Source organism: Neodiprion pinetum, chromosome 3 (assembly GCF_021155775.2).
Source record: "Neodiprion pinetum isolate iyNeoPine1 chromosome 3, iyNeoPine1.2, whole genome shotgun sequence".
Lineage (NCBI taxonomy): Eukaryota > Metazoa > Arthropoda > Insecta > Hymenoptera > Diprionidae > Neodiprion > Neodiprion pinetum.
Genome location: NC_060234.1, coordinates 19,761,948 through 19,781,999, shown reverse-complemented (window position 1 = coordinate 19,781,999; position 20,052 = coordinate 19,761,948). Strand labels below are relative to the sequence as shown.

At 36.9% G+C, this 20,052-nt stretch overlaps 1 protein-coding gene across 19 annotated transcripts in view; it reads right to left on the bottom strand.

Annotated features, from left to right (window-relative positions):
* Window positions 1–20,052, bottom strand: part of ATP8B (ATPase phospholipid transporting 8B) — a 116,771-nt gene that overhangs the window by 31,576 nt on the left and 65,143 nt on the right. For 11 of the 19 annotated variants that reach the window (XM_046617289.2, XM_046617295.2, XM_046617294.2 and 8 more), the window contains one exon: window positions 11,682–12,442. In XM_046617289.2, the coding sequence (XP_046473245.2) occupies window positions 11,682–12,308 (627 nt within the window). In that variant the 5' untranslated portion in view covers window positions 12,309–12,442. Of the gene's footprint in view, window positions 1–4,464; window positions 4,981–8,282; window positions 8,666–8,740; window positions 8,901–8,933; window positions 9,214–11,681; window positions 12,443–20,052 lie in introns of those variants that run through there. The other 8 variants (XM_069134489.1, XM_046617297.2, XM_046617298.2 and 5 more) reach the window with 8 other exon arrangements.

Below are 20,052 nucleotides of genomic sequence, written 5' to 3'. Positions count from 1 at the left end.
GGTTGAAAGGATGCTTTCGGAACATTATAACCGCGGTTTCATACCCTGGTGTACACCCGTCAACGAGGAGGGACTGAGCCAATCGTCACTTTGTATCCGCACCAAATTTCGATACTACAACGATTTGCAAGTAATTTACGTGATCTCGTACGATTTCAGATGTTTCGAGTGATTCTACAACATTTCACGAGATTTCAAAAGATATGGAATTTTAAATGGTTTCGTAGTATTTGATAGATTTCAGACGATATCGCTGGATATGAAGAAAATTTTATAGGATTCGATAACACGTCACAGGAATTTCACCGGATTCCAAAGAATTTTGAAGGATTTCAAATGATTTCAGAGATTTCAGATATTTTTAGCTCATGATTTCAATAATACTTCAGAGATTCCGACGGATTTTATGAATATCATATCATTTCAAAGATTTCAACGATATCAGATAATTTTGCAAAATTTTACAGGATGTAAGACGATTTCATGAGTGGTTCAACACTGGACGTCAAGTGTAGTCAATCCCTCGACCGTCACACGTGAACGTATCACAGGCATATTATACTACATTGTAATACGATATCAAAAAACTTGATCTCAAAATGTTACTAGAAAAGACGCGATCTTAAATTTTGACCAGAAAAGACGAGATCACAAGTATCGATTTATTTCTTCCGAAATCAGGTTGGCGACTCTATATTTCGTTCAATGTTAATTAAAAAATTGGCGATTCGAACCTTACGCGAGAATTAGAAGTAATTGAAATCCTTTGTAGCTCAGATAATATTTACGGTCAAAACAAAATTTCTCTTACGTACTTCTAATGTTGGTGATTGCAAGGTTATGCAAAGCGTTTCTGTTATTCGCTTTGACTTTGAATTATCGAAATTAAGATAATAGTAATGAATATTTTTTCGTGAACGTAATATATTATGCAGATTACACATTTAAGATTTATTTTCTGCACGTTGTGTTTTAAAAACATAAATTTCGATATTGGTGATAAAAGCCAGATTCCCAAAATAGAAAAGATATGAAGCTTAACATCTTCGTATAACTACTTGCTGCCATTAAAGTTATTTCAAACAACTAAAAATTGATTCTCTATGAAGGAGGTTTAAATTAAAACATTTTTCTATGATTTTCATTTCGTGGAAAAACATTAACAATTCGATAATTGTAAGTGCAAGGGTATGGAAGAAATACTTAGGATCATCTCCACGTAGCAATAAAAAATACTTTCAACATCAGGAGTGCTTAAATGCATTTCAGCCTTAACCGAAAATGTTCTTTGAACTATAAATAATTCCAAGTATCGTAGGTGCGAATCGTCAAATCCTTGGTGTATTTGCCCGTTTTTTAATTCAGTAATACTAAGCGTGTGATGTGTTGCCAACCTGATTTCGGAGAAAATAAATTTTATATTTTGGAATAGCATGTCATGCCTTTGATACGTCAAAATATATGCAAACGCTGCTCAAAATGTTGAGGATATTGTACCCGAGCTTGCGGAAATCCGGCTACGATTTCTCTACTTCAATCAAAGCCCCAATAATTAATTATATACCTACGACCTCCTCTTCCCTCTCTATTGCTGCTTAAATTTTTTCTATGCCGATAGTAAACATTTCGTAAACTTATCGTTACGATTGTGTTACGAAAGCTGCTTATTTCCGATAAAAATTAGTACAACATTGGGGGAAATCGCAGCGGTTAAAAATACTGCATCGCTTTTGATTGGGCCGTTGCATAATTCTGCCAATTCTTTTCTGGCACGATTATTATCAGAACTGTGAAAAGATCCGATTATTAATACTGAAGCGTCTTTCCGGTTAACAAAACAGTTTCGCGATGCGCTTCAAGTATTTTGGGTCAAGTTTCGTAATTGACAGTTTTAAAATTCCACAGGGAAGTGAAATATAAAAAGTGTGAAAATCGACGTTCAAATTATCGAAATTAAGTAAGAGAATTGTTACAGAACTTTATAAATTTACGATATATTCAGAAATACATTTCTCAACCGTGTATGCCAACGATTATATTGCTTCAATAAATTAGGTACAACGCTGCGACAATTAAATTTGTGCTTTTTCAATGACCACGTGAGCATAAACCGACTCCATTAAGTTAAGGATAATATTTGTTGAACAATTTTAAGTGAAATTGAACTTTGACTTGGAATTATAGAGATCATAGAAAAATGTTCAAGAGTAGGTATAGTTTTAGAATCGTGGTTGTAATTTCGACATCGACGTAAATTTTGAAAACTGCTGAAATATTTTCACGTCGCTTTGATCTTCGGCAGAATATTAATCACGTATTTACAAAAGCTGGTCAATGAGCAATATCGCACAATTTTCATCGTATAACCCGTGAAGGTTTGAGAAGTCAAAAAGAGATGAAACTGGAGGCCTCTCCGCTGAATTACTTCTAACGTTGATGTAACGAGACTTGAGAAAAAAAAATCCTAATTTCGTGACATTGGAATAATTTTGAAAAATATTACAAACTATGTACCTCCTCCTTTACGGCGATTTTATTTTTTGCTAAATTTCAAATGACCCCCAGTTACGAAGTATCGAATTTTTCGAATAAATTGCATCGTTGCATCTACGCTAAGAACTTTGCAGCCTCATGGAAGTTGAGACTATACTTTTGCAGTTCGTTGATTTAGAAAAATGTATTCGATTCGGAAGAGAAGAAAATGATACGCAACAAAACGATCCAGTGACCCAATTTAAAGACGACGTATTCGTTTCTAGTAAAGCATGCAAGATTTGGAGTATTTTCTGAGTAACAGGTTTGTGCAGTTCGTAGTGGCTTTGGTATAACTATATATAAGTGATAAAATGATAATGATGCGGATAAACAATTAGCCAATGATTACGTGCTTCGCTTCACAGAACTTCGTGAAGTTCAGCATTTTCAGAAATAAGATTCGCGGATACAAACAAATCTCGGGTGTCTTCAAGATTGCAAATTGTCAGACAAATTTCATTTTCTTTACTACGACAACAGCTGTGGAATGAATTCAAATTTTTATGAGACAAAGTTTGATGCAAAAAAGTTTTCTGAAGAACGTCAAGTTTCAACTTTACTTGACCCGACGTAACTAAATACTGACCTACTGAATATCACAACTAATTCAAGCTAGTCCAGAACTCAATTTTCTGGGAATTAATCCCTTGACCATTATCGCGGTGTTAAGGATGTATGAGACTTGGGGTGAGGTCGAAAAAGCAGTGAAACAAAACCGTGATAGAACAAAAATGTACAAAGTGCCAATGAAACTGATCAACGTACATCTATTTAGATATAATTATAACTAAATAAGAATCCCCGTGACGTGAAAAATAATTTTTAACATCTGAACTTTAAATTGAAATGCTTCATTACGTTAATAACATCAGAGAAAGATAAAATTATTTGATAATTTTTCACTGAAAAATTTATGTCGCTTGTCAAATTTTGATTAGATCATTTCATTCGTGAATGAATTCTCCATATGTTGACTGAGTTTACGATGTGCCGTGTATTTATGTGTGAATAAATCAAGCAATTAGTTCATCAAAATGAAATGTATCCATATCGATATGGATTTACGGTAAAAATAAAATGTTTACTATGACTTTGAGCAAAATATTCTTTTCAATAAAAAACGAGCCATTGTAGAGTGCAAATTAGACGAATCTATTATAACGCTACATGTTGAACAATTTTGAACCGATTTGGAACGAAGCATCGATATCTAAACTTCTACTGATAATTCCAGTATGTCCGATTTTTGTGTCTATTTTTCTAGTTTACAAATACAGTAATTCGACAAGTACTTGATTTACGAATATCTCACAATAAAATTTATATCAAGTATCGATTGCTGACCAATCAACCGTCTTAATTTACCACTCAGGTGAAACATAAAATTTATACGCCATTCTTTCACCCTAACCAACGTTCGGCGAGGAAAAAAGTGTCGGGGATGAATTCAAAGGGAACTTTTGTCCATGATGTGACCCCAAAAACGTTAATGTTACAACCGATCGAAGCAGAATGATTTTTCAGTATCGTTCTGCAAAAGTTGACTGAAAAGTCTATTACAGATATGATGTCATTCAAAAACGATTGTATGACACCACGCATAATAAACAATCCAGTAAATTATCGGACGAACAGAAAAACCACATGGATTTCCTTTCAACGTTGTGACAATTCTCTGTACTGGAAACAAGTGCATCTTTCGAACACGCCTCGTTCGATCAAGGTCGAAATTACCTCAGAGACAATCTGAACCGAGGTTTCAATTTTCAAAGATACCCCGTTTTATCGTCCGGCCAGAAGTATCAGCGTTTGGTGGAAAAATGATAGGAATTTCCTTAGTTTGAAGCAGCCTATCGAGGGGGAAGCAAAAGGTCGCATGGTCTTGACAATGCAGTCATCAATCTTGACTCGGTGTCATTTTGTACCAACCTCGAAAACCTCGAGTTCCAAGGTATCAGTCTCTCCACTCATCGCTACCCTAAGCTACCGTTTTCTTCAGAGCCAACCTCTTCCGCGCAGCACTCTACCCGTGAAGACGGGGTTCAACCCGGCATTACATAGTCTCCGGTGAGTTCTCTGATGAGAGATCATTGCACACGCGATAACGGATTCATCTCAGTCGACCGGTTTTCGCGTTATCGATGAGGAATGGTGTCTGGTAAAATCCATGATTCCGGCACAGTTTATTTTTACTTGATTTATTTTACTTGAGTTATTATTATGCTCTGACGTTGCCGTTATAACGATGGGCCCAGGTTACAGCTTCGTCCAAATATACGATCGTCGTTTCACTCTGCATCGTTCATCCTACGCGTAGACATGTTTAAATTGAAATTAACAACCTTTACCAGCGCATGCGAACCGAGTCATTTTTATACGATTGTACTGATTCAGAATAGAGTTCTCTAAAGTTTCAATTCAAATCTGTCATCGGCAAATTTACATCTGTAATTTCAAATTCACATGATTACAACCATTAAAATAAAACCTGTTATAGCTGGTTTGAGACAGTAAGAAGAGATGTGTTCAAACGAAACTGAACGGCAGTTTTACGAAACGAGGTGTTTCCCATGTCTACAATATCAATGTATAAAAAAATATAGTTTGGGGGTAAAAATAAAAAAAAATTGGTCTTAAAATATAAGGATTACAATATCGGATGTTCAAAAACGCGAGAGTTCACTTTATGAAAACGTTAAAACGTGTAAAGTATGGAAAATCAAAATACAGAATCGATTTCTGCAGTTTTAGGAATTCGATATTGCAATCCTCCTATTTCATAATCTTCGCAAATTTCACCACGATCCAGGAATAATTTTAGCATACAGTGTGATAGCGCAGAGCAACGTTTACATTGCAGACATGAGTTGGTTTTCTATTATTTATGTACCATACGAGTAATCAAAGGTTATATAATCCGACGTTGACCTAAATCATCTCTATAAAAAATTGAGAGCAGCCCTCCTGAGATTTATATTTTATTTATTTCCTTCAGCACGAAGTGGAATCCAGTTGACTGAGAACGCGATCACGTGGCGCAATAGGAGAAGCCAGTTTCAACGAAATTCTTGCGACAAACTTCTGGGTGAGAATTAAAAGACCCCTGTTTCGGCATTTCGCTGAATGGAAAATTGTGGTTAAGAGGATGCTATAGTCAGTCTTTACCGACGGAGTAAGATGTCATTGTTTGTTACCATCATCATCGTGATATAGACTTTATCAAAAATTCGATCGAACGATCCGGAATATCATCCCGGAAGTTTTCGACGAAGGGTTCCAATGCAAACGATGTTGCGCCGACTGAAAGGTAACCGAAGTAACATCTCACACGCTGCTAGTATATTAGATGTAACTTCGGTTGGCAAGATGCCAGCGAAACATCATTTGCGTTGGGAACCTTCATCGAAAACTCCTGATTCAAAGCGTTGGACAATAATTTATAAAAATAATCAATAATTAATTGGAAATGCATTTGGACTTGAAGTTGAAAATTCGTTTGGCGAAGCAAACTTTTCGCTCCTCTATTCTCAAAGAATAAAGGAGTATACATACAGGGTGAATTTCTAACAACTGAATGGTTCGACTTCTGCTGAAATTTAATACGCATGTTTATGGTACGATTCAAGCAGTTGTTTAACAGGTCGACCAATCGTCATAAATTTAGACAACAGTCGTCGCGATGTACGTAACCTCAAAAATTTTAACAACTGTCGGTGTTGAACACATCTGCCAGCGACAAATGTCAAAATTTTTGAGGTTACGTTCACGACGGTTGGTCAGCCTGGCAAACAACTGCGCTTGAATTTTAGCGCATGCGCATTACATTCTAGCAGACGACGGACCATTCAATCGTTAGATATTCATCCTGAATGAGTAAAGTTATTATGATCATCCCAGACACAAAAAGATTTCACTGCAGGTCTCGACGTTTTAAAATCCATAGAATTACCCTCTATAGTTTTCAATGACGAGGTTGAAATTTGCAACTTTATCGTAAAAGAATCTAGGGAAAAAAAAAACTTTCTTCGGTTTACGACGAATAGACAACCAGACGGTAGAAAATGGTTACATTACCATAAAAATGACAGAATATACATGCAAAGTGCATTTACTACCCCTGAAAACCATCCATTTAAAATTAATTCAAAAAAGTTACTGCTTTTTCCGCACGTCCGAATGGACGTTGGATGTGTGCGTTATGAATTTTTATCCAACGATACCTCGATAATGAATCAACAGATTTTAATCGGCTCAACTCTCTTAACATAGAAATGACTAGATTTCGGATTTGATCGGTCCAGTAGTTTCCCAATTACTCAATAATTGAAATAAAGGACAAAAGTTTTTTTTATTTAATAAGGTTTCCTGCGAGCCTGAAGTTCGTAGGTCGGCCCATGAAGGTCATTGGCAGATGAACCACCTATTCAGTGAATGTCAAGATTACCGTCCCGCACAATAATTTTGACGTAGCCACGCGGTCGTCTTATCGTCAGTAAGAAGGTCTCCGTAAGGAAGGAACACTTCGGTACAAAAATATTGATTCGCACCGGTGTCTGTACCGTGGCAGAAGAGTTTTTACACCCGGTATAAAGCCGTCGGTACCACATTTCTCGCTCACGGTGTACAATGGCGTGTGTATATTACGCTCCCAGTCGACTGTCGGCCGTGAGAATTCCCTAACCTGCAAATTTCGAACGCATAATTTAGCGTAAAATCGATGGCGAGAAACGTTACAAACAACGACGAATACAACGCTTGTACCACATCGTCAGTGAAAGAAGCGGTTCGCGTCAGCAACACGCCTGATTTGTCACGGCGTTACATTACCATATTTGTTTTCACCCGCCTGAGATTAGTACGAAACGTTTCTGTTTGACAATGCAGGTGACGCCCGAAAAAAATAATAAGTAAAAATAATGCGATCGGCCGAGGATGCTGTACAATAGTCGGTATTTATCGACTTGTCTCATTTAGTTTGTCTAGTATTAGAGGCTATGCATTGTTGACCGTAAAAATTTTTAGTATCTAGTGTAATTCTACACTCAATGTCGTACGATAATTTTCATAGTACGCAATAATAATGCCATGAAATGTATTCTTGTTTATTTTTTACGTCAGTGATGCGTGGACTCCACAGATCATAATAACTGACGACAACGAAAATAAGTGAAGTTTTACTCGGTCGGTAAAAACTGACTAAAGCGTCCGCTTATTTTACATTTGACTGTCAAACCTCATATTTTACACGCGGAATCCACTTCCCGAATACTCGTGACGAGTACATAGCTGGACCTACGTGAATCAGCTGGTCACGAGATAATCCGAATAACAGCGATTCGTCGTCATTTTTTAATGTACACTACAAGGATAAATTCGCACGAAGAGGAACAACGACCGTATAACGCGTTCCTCCGAAAATTACCCGATAACTATTACTCTTGTCTAAAACTATTCATTCGTTTCATGGTCAATAACTAATACACGTATATATCCGAAACATACCGATCAAACATCAGTCACTAAGTTCAATTAAATATCGCAGATTAAATCTGCAGCCTGTGTTAAGTCATGGTCAATAATTAATATGTTTATACATCCGAAGTATACTACTCAAATATCAGTCAATAAGTTCAATTAAAGATCGCAGATTAAATCTGCAGCCTGTATTAGGTATATGCCGCGGTAAGACGGTCACTATATGTAACTTATCAATTGATTTAAGATATGGGTAATCAGATAAAAAATACCTTTTTCGGTGTTCTTAATAATACTGTTACGGGTACGTGAAACGAATTGTTATTTCTCAAACCATTTCGGTAAACGTGAGAGTACGGTTGCAAGCAATTACACGAGTAAATGCAGCAACCCTCAATCCTATCTTCTCCTAATTTTCGTTCCAAGTAACTAACGATTCGTTGTTTGGAAGTGACCGACGAGTCCTTGAAACCAGCTCATGAACCAGACTTGGTCCGCTGACTTTGACGGATCAATTTGACACGAAGTAACCGTTAAATAACAACAACGACAACAAGAATATGTTGACAAGTTCAGGAAGGGCTGCTGTCAACGTATGGCAGGGGGAGTAAACGCGTGAAACCGAGTAGATCCCTGGACGTTGTAGTTGATCGTGTAGAATGATTCAATGAAAGTCGGTTGATTCGTGGCGAATTAATTCATCGGTGAGTGAAACAACGCTATTAGAGACCTTGGCCAAGATAAACGGTCAAGTTGTCTAAAAATACTCGAAACGTGACGGCATTTCGGTTGGACGGAAAGGTTCTACGGTCGAAAAGTAAACGGGTCGCAAAACTCCTGGGTACGGTGAAAGTCGCATCGGACGAAGACGAATCCTCAGGGGTCAAAGGTCTGCGGTGTGTGGTCAAAATTAAAATACAGACGTGTCGGTGACGGTAGGAAATTCACCGTGACTGCAGCTGCCTAGCCGGGCATTAGGCGTTTTCACAGCAATCGATATACAAACACTTCACTTATAGGAACGCGCTCACGATATTCGAGACACCGTGCACATTCACTGAAATCTATTCCGAACACTGGCTTGATTTCGCCGGTATCGCTTCCCGCAAGCCTCTGACCACTTAACGCACTACAAGTTGCATCACCTGCAGCAGTCAGGCTCCGTCACATCGCGATAGGTGCGAACCGCAACGTAGAGATCGCATGGAAACCTCCGACTTGCGAGGGCGTCGCGGTGGCTTGTTTCTGGGCGTCGCCGCCTGGCGCCACCGGAAGAACGAGCCACTTTCGAATGCCGCGAAACGTTCGAACGGGAAATTGAAAACGAAATTTAGAGTGGGATTGCTTTGACGCGTAACGACTCAGCCGTCGCGGCGTCGCGTATAACTCGCTGGTATTCTACGCACAAGTGGTTTAGGATGAATGGGCTGGACCGTCGGAATCGAAAGTTAGGAGAGGCGATGAAAATGTTTCAAAAATCTCCGGCAATGATATTGGCGCCAATGATGCCGAACACGAATGAAACTGTATCCCTCTTGCAGGGTAATGGAAATGGATCCAAGCAAATTCGGATTACACGAGCTGATCGTCAGATATCCAAAATTTTAGGGGAATTTTTACAATCAGAAAGTTAAAACCGAATTTATGTTTTTTTAATTTTTTTTTTATTTAATCACTTGTAATATTTTTCGGCTCATTTTATCCATCATGGAGATCTTCGGTGATGGTTTGAAACAAATTTTACAAATCTTTATCTCTAACGTGGGCGAAAATCGATTGAGTAAGAATGGTAAATCGGATCGTCTTCGACAACCAGATTTGGGTGTTATAAGTATACTGTCATGTCAGATTCCGTGAAAAGGATCTGTTTGAAGAGCAAAATGAACCCAATAAAATTCGAATCGAATCAGACACCAAATTTTGAACTTCTTGAACGTTCTAGTTATGAAACTTCTTCTAAAATTGTTGATATCCGAACCTGTGCTACTAGAATTTGCTTCTTTCTAATTATTTTCATTTCTACAACATATTAGTTTCATTCGTTTCCACTATTTTCGGATTCAATACTTGATTTATTGCTAAATTACAAGTTTATCATCTGCGAATTATAACGATTCTACATGTAAGATTTTTTTTTAACTAACTGACGAGATTTTGAAAAAATCACCCTCAGGCCATTTGTAGTATATTTATGAGATAAGGGGTTGTTTATAGAAACTGGACAACTGTATGGATTTTTTGGTGAAAAAAATGATATTATTTCTCTGATGTCCTTGTAATAACAGGGTACTTTCAGTTGAAATTTAGTGTTTAAAATTTTTTTTTCTGGACAACAGGTTCGTTTTCAATTATTCTCAACTCGCTAAGATTAAATTACGCTTTAGAAAACTTTGTTTATTGCCGGTCACGTTTTTATTTCGATACGTTTCTGAGCTGACTGTACATCCCATGCATCCTGAAATACGACTCTCGTACGTAATATACAAGTGAAATTGCGCAGGCTGGATTCTCAGTTTTCTCGATTCAACTGATCGTGTAAATTATATTTCAATTAAAAAGTCGCCTTATACAGTTCACTCTCGACTTAATTTCCAACCAAATGAGTACAGCGTTCAATTTAAACCATAATAACAATTACTTAACGACGGATAAAATCATTTTGAACAATCATTTAACTGGTTAAACACGTTAGTAATATTTGTTTGAAGTTAATCTTACGCCTGTCGTGTGTGCAATAGAATGATACCGCATCGTAGCTGTATTTGCACTCAAGATATTGAGGCCTTCGGATCAATCTCTTATCAATAAATTTTTTCCGATTTTTAAGAATATGTCATCTTATCATGACATCATTCTAGTCTCTCTGTAGTGATTGAATGTCCGAAGGAAATTGTCATTCGTGTCATGGTTTACTATTTATGTGAAACATTATACTGTCAATATTATACCTATGCTATCTCCAATTTTTCAGATTTTCAGACAAATAGCTTTGATTAAGGCTGGATGAATTGGACCGTTTGAATTAAGAGTTGAGCAAAGAGAAAAAAAAATTTTTCAAAAAGTTACAGTATTTTTATTTGCGCAAATAATAACGAACACGAATGAAACAACATAGAGATAGAGTTTTATAATCAGAATGTCCAAAATGATTAGATTCTCGTATTTTTGCTTCAATTTTGATATTTTTCGATTTGTTTTACTCGCTGATTATTGCAAATTGTCTGAAAAACATTAAACGAATCTTACATTAGAGTACAGCTATAACACGCTAATGCAATTGTTAACGATCATCTGTGTCTCGTTGTGCAGTATTTTTACTTTTTACAAATCTATTTTTATCCACTCTGGGGATAACTTTTTGAAAAATTTTCTCACCTGATCAAAGAATATCTCTATGCTGAACAAAATAGGCCGAAAAACATCTGAATCATATCAAAAACCAGCGTTCAATGATTTGGACCGTCTGATTGTAAAACCTTTCTCAGACTGTCGCATCTTAGGGACGTTGTTTCATTCGTATCCACTGTCATCGCATCGGTGCAAATAACATCGCTGGAGATTCTTTGAAACGTTTTTTTTTTTTTTTTTTCTATTTTCTCGATTCTTGATTCACACGATATGGTCAATTCATCTTGAAATTCGTAAACGGTTATAATCAAGGATCCACTCACCTGCCATTGGACGCGTTGCTGCGCTGCGTGACATTGTATTGGCCCCTTCGAAGCGTTGATATAAGTTTCAGTCGATGGTAAGGTGTTGCAGTTAATGGACGGATCGATGATATGTTCAGAGTTGAAAATGAACCCTCTTAACAGTCTAGGGCGATAAGAGAGTGTCGTAAAAAATGCTTCATCAAGTTTCCTGGTCGCTTTCCGCGGAAAAAATGGTGTATAAAAATTATTATGTTCGAAACGCCTCGTGCAGTCTCGGTTATGAAAACAGCTATAACAACGATAATGATAGTAATAACAATGACAATAATTGAAGTCGTTACCGGCACTGCCCGCAGTGCAGATTACTAGGCGGGAAGGGATATTATTTTTCTGCTTGTAAAAAAGCTGACCGTCGCCGGGACGATCAGGGTTTAGGCACAAATTGGTTGCTCCCGGGTAAATGCCAGGTGACAGTGATTCGCGGCAGTTCCGTTTACGCGAGGGTGATTCGCTACAATTAATTAGCGTTATTTGGGACGATTCACGGACTGCAGGGACTCCAACGATTAGGTTGGATATTCGGCGGCGAGATGATACACGGGTACACGTCGAGGGGGGTTTGGGGGGTGTTTTGGAGGTGTCCATGTGGTGGGGTAGCTGGTCACCTCCCAAGTATCCCTCCTACCCTGACCCTCTTTATTTCGCCGCCCCAGCTCCTGTTTGCGGACTTCCGGAGTTGCAGGTCCACGTCGTCGGTCGTATCAACCGTGGCCTCCGCGCTGTAATCAGAAAAAATCAATTGCAAAATTTCCTTCGAACAAACAAACAAACAAACAAACAACATGGCATTGTCATCCATTTCTGAGCTATGTTTAAAGTTTCAAGTCTCTAGCTCATCGGGAAGTTGGTTTGAAATCGATTTCAACATTTGTACCAAACAGATAAACAAACAAACAAGCAAACAATATTGCATTGTCATCCATTTCTGAGCTATGTTTAAAGTTTCAAGTCGCTAGCTCATCGGGAAGTTGGTTTGAAATCGATTTCAACATTTGTACCGAACAGATAAACAAACAAAGAATATTGCATTGTCATCCATTTCTGAGCTATGTTTAAAGTTTCAAGTCTCTAGCTCATCGGGAAGTTAGTTTGAAATCGATTTCAACATTTGTACCAAACAGATAAACAAGCAAACAATATTGCATTATCATCCATTTCTGAGCTATGTTTAAAGTTTCAAGTCTCTAGCTCATCGGGAAGTGAGTTTGAAATCGATTTCAACATTTGTACCAAACAGATAAACAAACAAACAAGCAAACAATATTGCATTGTCATCCATTTCTGAGCTATGTTTAAAGTTTCAAGTCTCTAGCTCATCGGGAAGTTGGTTTAAAATCGATTTCAACATTTGTACCAAACAGATAAACAAGCAAACAATATTGCATTGTCATCCATTTCTGAGCAATGTTTAAAGTTTCAAGTCTCTAACTCATCGGGAAGTTGCTTTAAAATCGATTTCAACATTTGTACTAAACAGATAAACAAACAAACAAGCAAAAAATATTGCATTCTTATCCATTTCCGAGCTATGTTTAAAGTTTCAAGTGGCTAGCTCATCGGGAAGTTGGTTTGAAATCGATTTCACAATTTGTACCGGACAGAAAAAAGAAATAGAGAGATAATAAAAACGTGTTAATAAAAAGAACACCCGACAGGTACGCGTTATACCAATATGACTCGATGACAGTTCAATCATCGATTTCGGTCCGCAAGATTGACACTGTAACGGCTCCTCCTTGTGACACTTTTTCTTGACACGACAAATTACCGTTCGGCGAATTCGTGCCACGAAGATGTATAATGGGGCTTAGGTATATAGTCAGGTTGTAACGTTTAAATAACAATTGAGTATAATATAAAGAGACGGACAAAAAAAAAATACACGAAATAGCGATCCATCAAAGAGAATATTATTCATTTATTCATGCTTGACGAGTCATACAAGAAAGTTTACAATAGAACATAGAAAACAAGCCAACAAACTTGGCTTGTTAGTTTAAATTTTAACACAAATAGTCAAGACACGGTGTATGGATAAAATTATAATTCATACAAGACAAGTGCAAAAATGAGATAACGAAGTATATACTGCTAAAATGTACGCGAAAGAGTCGTGCGAACCGAAGGCCGTATTAAGCGAGGATATACGATATATAAATTATTTCTTGTGTGCACTACGTAAATATGATCTTACGATTTTCCGTGGTACATTTTTAAAGTGTCGTCGTCACTTTGTAATTACAATTTGTTACCTGATCAGGCTTTTTCATTACACACGTCACGTAACTTTGTTGGCACACATTGGGACTGAACTTCCGCCTTCGCCGATTGTAGGCCTACCAACTCCTAATCCGCTAACTATTTATTTTCAATAGGATATATCGTCACAAGGTTGAAGAATTGTTTATAACAAAAACGTGACGAAACAAAGGTATGGAAAGTCTCGTCTAAGCTAGTTTAGTAAGAGTTACATGTAACTAAAAAAAGTTTGAAACGTTGAATTTTTTACGTAGGCACCTCATTAAGTTAACAAATTCATCTTTAAATTGAAATGATTTTACGTGCCATTACGATTCATTTTCTATCAAACGATGAACTCGAGGGAAAAATCTGTCTCGAATAGTTTTGTACGGTATTGATTTGTGAGTGGGATAAGCAATTGGTCATCAAAATCTGACGAACTGTATAGATTTGTTCGGAGAAAAATAATTCGAATAATATGAATCCTTTGAAACTGGTAATAACAGTATGATTATAGTTGAATTCCTTTTTAATTGCATTTACCTTATAAAATTTAGATAAACTTTTGAAACGTTTGTTCACTTACGTTTTTATTCCAATGCATTTTTAGCCCAACGTCTTTCTGTACATTCTTGAAGATAATAAACATAAATAAGCCACACCGTCTGAATTGAAAGTTAGGAAAAAAAACAAAACAATCTAAAAAAAACCTCTAGCAATTTTGTTTGCGCCAATGATACAATACGCAAAATAAGTAAATCTGAATACGTTCGAGTAACGAATATTAAGATATCAATATGATAATTAGAAGATTCAGAATGACTGAACACTTGTGTTTTTCGTTCGATTCTAATTATAATTCTAATTTTCGAAAAAAAAAACGTCAATCGATGAAGACCACCCCAGTAAATTGATGTATAACACCCTTTTACTTTTACATCAGTAGGGACGCTAGTGAAGAACAGATGGTTTCGTTCAAGTTTTTGTAATCAGTGAGTAAAGATCTTTGCTGAATATTAACATTCCAAGGGGTGTTGTTGGAGAAAGATTATTAAGGTGCATTGTTCGTTAATCTTCAAACATCTCTTATTGCTAGAGAGCCTGTTACATACATGAATGAACAAAGCCACTAGGTTCGGGATTTAAGGGAAAAGAGAGATCAAGAGCCTCTTTAGGGTCTCTTTTACACTATTGGAACGTGCCGATGAGCCTTCAGTTCGAAACCGCTGCACGTATGAAAAAAAATATGTTAGTAATTGTTACCGACACGAGCACCGAAGATGGCATCCAACTGTAGGTATAAGTAATAAGTGGTTAATTCTGTACACCGCACAACCTCTTGAAACTTGAAAATCAACTGCGCATGCGCGAGTTTTATCGGCTGTTCGTGCAGGCTGGCCAACCCGAGCTTTCAGCCGTCAAACTGTTTCTGGCGGCGATGTAGTTGATACAAATTTTCGAGGTTTGAATCCTAAATAATTGAGGCAGTGACTTGGAAAGGTTTGGGAAGCATTTGATGTTGGCCTGGAAAGTTGATTCTTCAAAGAACGGTTGGCATTTAATGCTTATGCTCTTTGAAAATTCAAACGTACACATTTTGTGTAAGTTGGCCCGCCTGCGTCGCAGACAAAAATATCGTTGCGGGAAGATTTCGCCGGCCAATGAGATTGAATTACTTGACGCATGCGCAGTTTATTTTCAAGTTTCAAGAGATTGTCCCTGTATAATAAATTTGCGGATAACGTGGAAGTCAATGCCATGTGTGTTGGTGATAAAACGACGTACGCCGAGTAAAGACAAGATGAGCGCGAGCTACAAAGTATCTTTATCGCAACTTTACGAACTTCAACCTCGTATATGCTTTAGTCACGTTTGTATTTTCCGGCGGAACCATCGAAAACCGGACCCCCATTCAAACGAAGGATTCTGTCGTAGCTGTGATGCTTTTTGTATTGTAAATGACTGACAGTCAACTGCTCGCTAGGAAGAAAGCCGTTAATTCATTTGGTTAGCTTAAATAACTATTTTTAGAGCATGTAAGAAGAAACACCTGTAAATGCATTTTACAGTAATTACTGAACGCGATGTTAATTTTTAACTGCCGAAGCATAAAATCGCTCATAACTTCCTCACTTCCTCAGATCTAAATATGAAATTTACTTGTAATATTGTAACACTTTGAGAGGGGAACTTAACTTAGGAGGCTGAAAATTAAGTGGTCTTCTGAAATTTTTTCACCAAGAAAGCATTGATTGGTTGTTTTCTAAATTCCGAGGATCCGTTATTTCTAGTTTGAATTACGTCAGGTAATTTTTTTCAAGTCATTTAAGCCACAATTGATCGAGTTATTAACTACGTCCCACACCAAGTTTTCATTTGCGTTGGCAATTGGCGTACATTCAGAAGGTTTCAATTTGGATCTGAAACCAACGAAACTGAGATTTTTTCATCATTTGGATTATTTTTAAGAACATGAACCTAGCATTGAGATAATTGCATTGTTTACAGTATCCATTTTGATTACAAAAAGCTGTGAAAAAATGGTGAAGAATTATATCTTCTGTTCAATTTTCGACTTTAATGAAGAGGTTTAGGTTCTTGTTCCTACAAAATAACCCAAACAATGAAAAATTTTCGATTTCGTTGGTTTCAGATCAAAACTGCGACCTCCAAATTCTACGTAAATTGCCAACGCGAATGAAGATTTGCTGTGGGACGTAGTTAATAACTCGATCAATTATGGTTCAAATGACGTGAAAAAGTTACCAGATGTAATTCAAGCTAGTAGTAAAAGATTCTTAGAGTTTGAGAAACATTCATTCAATTCTTCCCTGTCGAAAAAATTCCTGTAAGCCACTTACTTTTCGGTCTCCTAAAGTAGATCCCCCCTTGAATACCTGCGGATTGTAACACAGGTCACGTTGTTTAGGCGTAACTGAGCTGATTCGGCAGTTTTTTGAAGTTTTTCTCGCCTTTTGCAACAAATGATCGTACCTATTTCTACACAAATTAGGATATGCAGAATGATTGGAGAAAAGGTTTCTATAATTGGGATGTCAACATGATTAATCACTAATATTTTTGAACCGATTCTTCTCACTTACCAGATATTCCAACATTTTTTGACAACATTCAAGAAATTTTAAATAATAATGAAATTGTGAGAGGCAAGAGTGATTGTTGACGAACAGATAATTTTTGTAAAAAGTGAAGTGGTTTTCGAACTTTTGGGGAACGATGGCGTTTTAAATTTTGCTTGCGCGGTTATTGGACTAAGTTCGAAAAGACCGAATACAGCCACTGATATCCGAATCGATTCCGGTATTTTCACATCAATTTTCTCAACTTATCTCAATCACCAGGCAAACCGAATCCACAAGGTATTCCAGAAGCGAAGAAATTGTAAAATACGGTTTGCTCGTTTCGTCGGTATGTCCCAGGACATAACAGGCACTCCGACGTCCCCTTAACTCGGTCACAGCTGCAATAGGTACTCTAGCGAAAAGCTCCTGCTTTCAGCACAAACGATTCCGCTTAGTGAGGGTAATAAGAGCTAGCATGTACTCGGGTACATGCAACCGAAGATTAAAGTATAAGTACTACTATATTACATTGAAGTACAACTTCCGAGAAACTTGACGAAAAAGTGTTCTTTCTTTTTAAATCTACCAAGATGTACTCTTTTGAGGCCATGATTCGCATTCCTTCAGCGTCAAAGAGAACAACGAGAATTACACTCTTGTTGGAACTTGAATGGAAAATGGATCTGCGAATACCAATTTGCTGAGTAGGTACTAATTAAATCCAACGACGGAGATCAGAGACTGCAGGATTCACAGGGCACATTGTAAATTTCATGATAGAATACCACTTTAATGACGATGTATCGAATTACATGTTGTGGAAGAAACGATCTTATTGTGTACGTGGAGTTTTGATAGATCAAACTTGACGAAATACTCAAGTTGTCGGTGTTCAGACGATAAGTTCTGGATAGAGAAATTTGGAAAAATTTGTTAAACTCTGATACGACATCGTTATTTTAAGGCTGAATATTGGAATTGACCTATTCTTAGTGTCAATGATCGTTTGGTTTTCTGATCAAGCTCAATCGATCGAAACTTCAGAGTCACGGTATCGATACCACAAGTCTGTTTACAATCTACAGCATTTATGCGCATGTCTACTCGAGTTCTGAAACCATGATTCCCGGTCACGGAGACCATTAGCAGACAAAGGTGAAAGATGTATGTATTATCTACATACCATTATTTACATTCCAATTTCAATACAAATATGCTTATACGTCAAGTTGTTCGATCTTGGCCCTCTGATTGATTATACGGTAACCCAAAGTTTGCAAATACCTCAATATTTACGAATAAATTCTTTTAATGAAAAGTATACTTCTCACAAAAAATCATGACAATCGAAATATCTACATGAACGGACTCGTGAAATTTTCGCTCTTGGTGACAATAGCGCAGGTCAAGTGCAAAATTTTGAAATATGAGTACACAAAAGAAATTCTCACCTTTAAAAGGTTCTTCATGTATTGTATCAAGTTCTATTTCTGTGTGCAATCGTACCACTCAACAGTGGTCGAACGATTTATATTGACAGTGCGTGGTTCACCTCAATCTCGCCTTGATGATGACCACAAAGCCTAGGCATCCATGTACTGGAAACCCTGTGATTGTACGGATAAATAGTTCGCTTTGGTTCAAGATGGAATCAATTCCAAATATGTCTAGCAATGGAAGTACGTCAATAAGTGTGGAAACATTGACGGTTCCTCCGAAAGTTGTGAAATTTTTGTCTTCACTACACGATAATCGTCTAAACCATAGCTTATATTGTCGAATTTTCTAGGCAAGAGTTCCAGCGAACAAAGTTTATGGCAAATAAAAAATAATTTCTACAGAAAAAATACACGGTATGCTTGCGATTTAATAACGAACGTGTGATATTTGTGTAGCATCGAATTCCTAAAGTGACGATGCCGCGATAAGTACGCGTCAAGTGCTTCAAAGATGATCGAAATATGGCTATGCCACATGCTACGATCGCTTGACCTCTGCATACAGGATTGTTATACACCAAGTTATTGATTTTGAAACGCTGTTACTTTTGAATAATTGAATCCGATGCAGAATATCGCAAGCATATTTGGATTTACTATATTACTATTCAAAGTGAAAAGGCTTGATGTGTGTGTTCGCATCCAAATTAAGAAAATTGATAAAAACTGTTTCCACGTAGAATTTGCATTACAACGTAAATTTGTTATGAACAAAAAAAAAAAAATTATCAAATGAATCAAGTTTTTTTATCCGACGTTGCCACACTTTGACGAATCAGATATGTCGTTGATTTTTAAATATGGCTGACTGATATTGAATGTGAATTTTTGATTATTTAGATTAAAACATTTACAAAACTGCACGTCAGAATACATTTTTTATAATTTTTGCGTAATCTACGAAGATAGATTAGTATAAATTACAGTTTTTTTCTATTCTTATCTTTGGCAATTGTGGTTAAATTGTATCAAAAATGTGCGGTTTACACAAGATTCCCTATTGACTACATGTTAAATATCCAATTTTTAATAATTAATTATACAAGAACTGCACGTCAGATCTTTTTCAAAAAATGATTTTACACGTATTTATTAACGATTAACGACATATAAGAAATTCAGCTTTTTATATTTACATTGCTCTAATGTCCGAACAACCTTAAAAAATCGATTGGCGGGGTTTTGGTGTTTAATATCAATATAGACCGGCAATTTAATCGGCTGGTAAGAATATACGTGCAAACGAAGCGATATTCTGACGAAAAAATCACATGTGCCGACGTTTAAATTATTTATCATCAATTGCCAATTCGCCACTAGGCTGCGAATCGTACAATTTATACAGGTGACCTGCCCCAATCAATACGGAACACGCTGCTGTTCTGCTATATTAATACATATGTGCATTGCTTCTTCGATTGTTTACGCGGTCCTACGATTGTTTGGTGAATAATGAAATTGTAATCAGTTGTGCGCATTTCTATTGGCGAGTTGACTACTTAAACG